Here is a 7406-nt window from a genome sequence, read left to right as displayed (position 1 = left end):
ATTTTTTGTATTTTTAGTAGAGATGGGGTTTCACCATGTTGACCAGTATGGTCTCGATCTCTTGACTTCGTGATCCACCCACCTCGGCCTCCCAAAGTGCTGGGATTACAGGCTTGAGCCACCGCGCCCGGCGCAAATGACTAGTTTTAACAAATGAGAGAGGGAAATAAAATGGAGGTGGAACTATGACAATCAGATTTATTCATTGTAATATTCTTCATCAGTCTTATACCTAGAGTAGCAGGCTTTGATCACAGTCTAGATTTACTATTGCGTTATAGGTTGCAAAGTAGCAATATTCTGTCATTTTTCTTATTGGCTAGAATTTTTCTAAGAAGGACTTTATCTTATCAACTATTTGGTTACCTTGAAAACTGCTCCTGCTGGCATGACGGGCTAAATGATTCTTTTTCTTTCTTTATTATTTTTCAGAATAATGAGTTTGTTCCCTAAGCATCAGTAAAGTTTATTTTAATGGCTTTCAACAGAAGCAAAAACTTGGTGTGGCGTTTGTTATTTTTTAAAAATCTACACAGTTAAAGCCATTATTATTGCTGTTTGTATTTCTAAAAACTTAAGGCTTTGGGGGTGGGGATTTGAAGTCATTTAATTCAGCCACCTTCAGCACTAAACCAGAACCGTACAAGAGAAATGCTTGTTTCTGCCAAATGAGCCCCATGAGCATAGCTGAGATTTTTCAAAATTATCTTCTAGTTCAAAATTTGGTGTTATTTCAGTTTCTTAGCAGTGCTTTGCAACTCATTGCCATTTTCCTTGACCATTGTGAATTTAGCTGACATGAAATAGTTTTAAAATTTAGAATTAGAAACAATAACATTGATGTGTATTGAACTTCTTAGATACAGTCTCTCTTTGTTTTATTGTGTGTAGTGTATTTGCATAAAAACAAGATTTTTTTTGTCTTTACAGATTATTCATCTACTCTAGGGGTTGGCTTTTACTTGACACCCTAATCTGGTGTTTCAATGTCTAAATCCTCTTTCCTGCATTAATTGATTGAGAGGATGACATGGATGAAAAATAAGCAGTAGGAATTGATGAATCCCCAAGGACCAGTGATCCTGTTTTTATGCAAATATCTGCACTGATAAAGATGATGGAAAGAAAAAAAAAATGCAAAAAATATTTGTCCTCAAAACATGATTGTTTGTCACTTCCCAAGAACATTGTTAAATGCTAATGTAGAAATTATAAGAACCTTCAAGGGCTGATAGTAACTGGGTTTTGTCTTTTGGAAGATGTACACTACCCTTTGAATTGGTATATGATTATCCCTCAGATAACTCTTTTTGTGTGGAAAGTTTGGAATGCAGTAACTCTTCTTACAGGCATCTATAGCCTCTCAGATGATTGAGGTCCCTTGGCTTGATTGGGGCAGTTAATTTATATGAAATTACCTTGAAATATATAGAAATATATTTTAAAAAGTAAAATTTTGCCTTAGCATATAAAGAATTCCATTTCTATGATTTCCATCTGAGCTCAGAGTCCTCCCACTTTTATAGGGAACTATGTTGCAGTTACCTTCTAGCTGGTCCCTCTGCCTCTCAACTACTCTATTCCAGTCTGTCTTGTTACTGCTGCCACATTATTTTTCTGTTTGTTTTTTTGAGACGATTTCTCACTCTCATCCAGGCTGGAGTGCCATGACATTATCATGGCACACTGCAGCTCAAACTCCTGGACTCAAGGGATCCCCCCACCTCAGCCTCCCAAGTAGCTGGGACTACAGGTGCAATGCCACCTTATCCAGCTATTTTTTATGTATATATATAATTTGTAGAGACGAGGTCTGTATTTCCCAGATTGGTCTTGAACTCCTGGGCTCAAGCAATCTTCCCTCCTTGGCCTCCAAAAGTGCTAGAATTACAGGCATGAACCACCATGCCTGCTCTGGCCTGATTTTTTTTTTTATTTTTTAATTGAGGCAGTGCCTTACTTTGTCTCCCAGGCTGGAGTGCAGCGGTGCAACCTCCGCTCACTACAACCTCTGCTCACTACAACCTCCGCCTCCTGGGTTCAAGCAATTCTCCTGCCTCAGCTTCTCCAGTAGCTGGGACTGCAGGCATGTGCCACCACGCACGGCTAATTTTTTGTATTTTTAGTAGAGAGGAGGTTTCACCGTGTTAGCCAGGATGGTCTTGATCTCCTGACCTCGGCCCCTTTTTGAAATATTTTTAGTAGAGGCAGGGTTTCGCTTTGTTGGCCAGGGTGGTCTCAAACTCCTGTCCTCAAGTGATTCACCTGCCTGGCCTCCCAAAGTGCTGGGATTACAGGTGTGAGTCGCTGTGCCCGGCCAGGGCCTTATTTTTTTTAAGTACATTTGCTTCTCTTTGTCTTTTGCTCATAAATCATTGGTACTACTTCATTACCTATAGGATAAAATTTAGGCTCCATAGTATGACATTCAAAATCCTTTGCACTCCGGCCCTTGCCAGATTACTCTAGCCTTCTTACTCATCCCTTTCCAAAACACATGCACTATCTCTATCTAAAGCTTCTGGAAATTGTTCATTTTCTGGGTAGTTGGTGTTTTAGTGATGAGAAGTAATATTTGAAGGTCTTATAATGTCTGGAGTGTCTTCTCTTATGACAGTGGGTAGTTAACAACACAGAGTAAATAGGGTGTGAAACTTGAGGATGATGGCTTGGTTTATCTTCTGCTTGAATCCTACTCCATCACTGTTATTACCTGGGTATGGTCCTGATTTAGACCTGCAAGTTTCAATACTACACTGCTTTCTTTATTCCTAAGAACCATTGTCATGAACCCTATTGAATACTAGTTGTCAGCAGTCTCACTCTTTCTGGAATACTTCCTCATCTTCTTAGTTCTACTCACGCTATTTCTTTTTCTCAGTAAGGTGTCCTTCTATCAGCCTTTTCTTTTCATCCTTGATTTAGAAAGTGAGTGCTCTCTGTGGCCTCGCAAATTGCCCCTAGAGCAGTTTGTTTGTTTGATTTGTAGTGTGCTTTTATTGTTCTTCTTAGAGATTTTTGGTACATGTCTCAGTCCTTGGATTGATTGTAATTTTTTTTTTTTTTTTTTTTTTTTTTTTTTTGAGACAGAGTCTCGCTCTGTTGCCAGGTGCTAGGCTGGAGTGCAGTGGCGCGATCTCGGCTTACGGCAACCTCCACCTCCCGGATTCAAGCAATTCTCCTGCCTCAGCCTCCCGAGTAGCTGGGACTACAGGCGTGCGCCACCACGCCCAGCTAATTTTTGTATTTTTTTTAGTAGAGATGGAGTTTCACCATGTTGGTCAGGATGGTGTCAATCTCTTGACCTTGTGATCCGCCCGCCTCAGCCTCCCAATGTGCTGGGATTACAGGCGTGAGCCACCGCGCCCAGCCTGATTGTAACTTTTTAAGATAAGAATTATATTTTTGCCTTTTTAGCCATAGCTCATAGATTTTCTCCCCATCTCTGAAGACCACAAACTAGTTAGTAGTCATGCAAATGACCTACTTACAATCTTTGAAATATTTTTAAATAAAATGTGAAAATTGGGAAAATGGGATCATATCATTTGAAATTAGGGCTAAATCTTGGAGCTCTGATGCATTTGGGTTTTTCCTCTTTTTTTTTGGTAACAGCTTTATTGAGATGTAATTCACATAGTCTATAATTCACCCATTTATAGTATGCAATTCGATGGTGTTTGTGTTTGCAGTCACCACCACGACCAATTTTAAAACATTTTTCATCACCTGAAAAACCTTGTACCTGTTAACAATCACTCCCCATTACTTCCCAAACTCCCCAGACCTAGGCTGTTATTTACTGACTTCATGTTTCTATGAATTTGCCTAGTCTGGACATTTTATATAAATGAAATCATATAATATGTGGTTTCTTGTGACTGGATTCTTTCTTTTAAGATAATGTTTTCAATGTTCAATTATGTTATATATCAATGCTTTATTTCTTTTTATGGCTGAATAATATTCCATTTTATAGATACTCCATATTGTATTTATCTACCTGGTAATGGGGACATTTGAGTTGTTTTCACTACTTGGCTAATATAAATAATGCTGCTGTGAACATTCAGGTTCAACTGAAACAGAAATTTCTTTGTAAACATGTTTTTATTTTCTTAGGTTTATAACTAGAGGTGGAATTTCTGGGTCATGTGGAAACTCTATGTCTGATCTTTTGAAGACTATTTTCCAAACTGGCTGAACCATTTTACATTCCTACAAGCAGTATGTAAGGGTTCCAGTTTTCTCACACCCTTGCCAATATTTGTTATTTATTTTTTAAAAAATTTTCATGTCCATCATAGAGGGTGTGAAGTAGTGTCTCATTGTGGTTTGAATTTGCATTTGTCAAATTCAGTAATAATGGTGTTGAACATGTTTTCATGTGTTTATTGACCAGTTATATATCTTCTTTGGAGAACTATCAATTCAGATCCTTTGCTTATTTGTAAATTGGATTGTTTGTGTTTTTATTATTGAATTGTAAGAGTTCATTATATATTCTAGAAACAGGTCACTTAACAGGTATATGATTTGCAAAAGTTTTCTCCCATTCTGTGGGTTGTCTTTTTACTTTCTTAATGGTGTCCTTTGAATCACAAAGCTTTAAATTTTGATGAAATCCCATTTATCTATTTTGTTGTTGTTGCTTGTGTTTTAGTGTCCTGCCTGAGAAACCATTGCCTAATTCAGGGTCTCAAAAATTTATGCTTGTGTTTTCTTTTAAGAGTTTTATAGTTTTAGCTCTTAGATTTAGATCTTTGGTTCATTTTAATTTTTATCCTTGGTGTGAGATAGGGATCTAAATTCATTTTTTTTTTCTTTTTTTTTTTTCAGGTATGTCTTAGTAGCATGAAAGTGGATAAATTCATTCTTTTGCATGTGGATAACCAGTTTTCTTAGCATCATTTGTTGAAAAGACTATCCTTTTTCTATTGAATTGTCTTGATATCCTTGTCAAAAATCAGTTGGCAGTCGGGCATGGTAGCTCACATCTGTAATCCCAGCACTTTGGGAGGCCAAGGTGGGAGAATTGCTGGAGTCCAGGAGTTTGAGACCAGCCAGGGCAACAAAGTGAGACTCCATCTCTACAAAAAAATAAAAATAAAAATTAGCCAGATATGGTACTGCGCACCTATAGTCTGACCTACTCAGGAGGCTGAGCCTGGGAGGTCGAGGCTTCAGTAAACCATGATCACACCACTGCACTCCAGCCTGGGCTACAGAGTGAGACCCTGCCTCAAAACAAAAACAATTAGTTGGCTGTAAATGTGAAGGTTTATTTCTAGACTCTCAATTCTATTCCATTGATTTATATCTCTATCCTTTTGCCAGTAATTCACTTTCTTGCTTACTGTAGCTTTGTAGTAAGTTTGGAAATTGGGATGTGTGACCTTCGAATATCAACAATGTTTTGCAGTTTTCAAAGTATAAATATTATACTTCATTTATTAAATTTATTCCTAAGTACTTTATTCTTTTTGATGCTATTATAAATGGCATTGTTTTCTTAATTTCATTTTCAGTTTACTCATTGCTACTATTGAGAAATAGAATTAATTTTTGTATATTGATCTTGTATCCTACAACTTTGTGAACTTGTTTCTTAGTAATCATAATGTTTTAGTAGATTATTTATAATTTTCTATATACAGAATTGTCATTTGCGAATAGAGATAGCTTTACTTCTTCATTTCCATTCTGATTGCCTTTAAATTAATTCTTTTGCCTAATTGGCCTGTTAGAAATTCCAGTACGGTGTTGAATAGATGTGGCAGGAGTGGACATCCTTGACTTTTCCTGATCTTTGGCAGAAAGGGTTAAGTAAAGTGTTAGCTGTGGGTTTTTTGTAGATGTACTTTAATGTAAATAAGGTGACACCAAATATATTACCCTCTAAAAAAGCTTTGAGGAATTTAGCCGACTTTGATATAAGTAGTTGCTTCTGTTGATTAATTATAATTCTACATGTTCATGTAGCAGTTTATTGGGACTGTTATTTGGCTGAATTTAATCACTGTTGTTTTTTAAAAGCAATATTTCATTGTAAAAAGATTGAGAGGGATGTCAAGGGGGGATGATTGCTTGAAGCCAAGAGTTTGGAACCAGCCTGGGCAACAAAAGCAAGACCCCATCTCTGAAAAAAAAGATTAAGGCTGGTGTGGTGGCTCAAGCTTGTAATCCTAGCACTTTGGGAGGCTTAGGCAGGCGGATCACCTGAGGTTAGAAGTTTGGGACTAGCCTGGCCAGTATGGCAAAACATTGTCTCTACAAAATACAAAATTTAGCCCGGCATATGGCTGTAGTCCCAGCTACTCAGGAGGCTGAGGCAGGAGAATCGCTTGAACCCAGGAGGCAGAGGTTGCAGTGAGCCGAGGTTGTACCACTGCACTCCAGCCTGGGCGACAGATCGAGACACCTCTCAAAAAAAAAAAAAAACAGAGAGAGAGAGAGAGAAAAGAAAAACATTAAGATGTCCCCATTGAAAATTTAATACTTTATCCCATTAATCTACATTGCTGAAGTTGTCTATACAACTTACTATTTGGTTCTTTATTTGATGGTGATAACAGAAAAACTGCTTTCAAAAAGCAGAAGTTTCCACAGCACTAGCCTGTGGTATACTAGACTTCTCTACCCTCTGGGCATATGATTTTCAAAAAAGTGATCATTTACATTAAGAAGTTGTTTCTCATCTAGATAAAATTCTAAACAGTTAGCTCTTTTGATTTGTAATTTTAATATATAAAGGAGGGAAAGGAGAGTATAACTGTGATTCTTACACCTTTTTTTTTTTTTTTTTTTTGGAGACGGGGTGTCTGTGGCCCAGGCTAGAGTGCCGTGATGCAGTCATAGCTTACTGTAGCCTTGACCTCCCAGGTTCTAGGAATTCTCCCATCTCAGCCTCTGAAGGAGCTGGAACCACAGGAGAGTGCCACCATGCCTGAGTGATTTATTTTTTATTTTGTAGAGGTGGGGTCTCCCTATGTTGCCTAGGCTGGCCTCATCCACGTGGGCTCAAGCAGTCCTCCTGCCTTGGCCTCCCAAGGCACTGGGATTATAGGTGTGAGCCACCATGCCCAGCCCTTGGGTATTTTTTTCTATGTGTGTGGGCTGACATCAGAATTATTTGTCTGGCTTCTGTTATTAGGCCTGTTAAGTTCTACCTCTCATAGAGTTAAATTAATAGACCTTGACTGAGAAGAAAAATTATCTAGCCTTTAACCTGTAGATGGCAGCATGAGTCTTTCTGTACTACTAATAGAACGACTATCCACATCTCTTGAACTGGATTTTTGATCTATGTAAAAACTTCTTGTGATTTTTACAAGACTACTTCCCTAACCTTGTGGATCCCTTGTTGATTTTTATTTTTAGCTTTTTGTTTTTATTTTCATCTCTTT

General features: G+C 37.8%; 1 protein-coding gene across 4 annotated transcripts in view; it reads left to right on the top strand.

Annotated features, from left to right (window-relative positions):
* Positions 1–7406, top strand: part of LIN52 (lin-52 DREAM MuvB core complex component) — a 124398-nt gene that overhangs the window by 22981 nt on the left and 94011 nt on the right. Inside the window, exon 6 of one of the 4 annotated variants that reach the window (XM_017528694.2) lies at positions 4840–4975. The exons of the other annotated variants lie outside the window; for them this stretch is intronic. Within the exon in view, the coding sequence (XP_017384183.1) occupies positions 4840–4850 (11 nt within the window). The 3' untranslated portion in view covers positions 4851–4975. Of the gene's footprint in view, positions 1–4839; positions 4976–7406 lie in introns of those variants that run through there. 4 annotated transcript variants of the gene reach the window in all.

Source organism: Cebus imitator, unplaced genomic scaffold (genome assembly GCF_001604975.1).
Source record: "Cebus imitator isolate Cc_AM_T3 unplaced genomic scaffold, Cebus_imitator-1.0 Scaffold54, whole genome shotgun sequence".
NCBI lineage: Eukaryota > Metazoa > Chordata > Mammalia > Primates > Cebidae > Cebus > Cebus imitator.
This window is presented reverse-complemented; position numbering and strand designations above follow the sequence as displayed.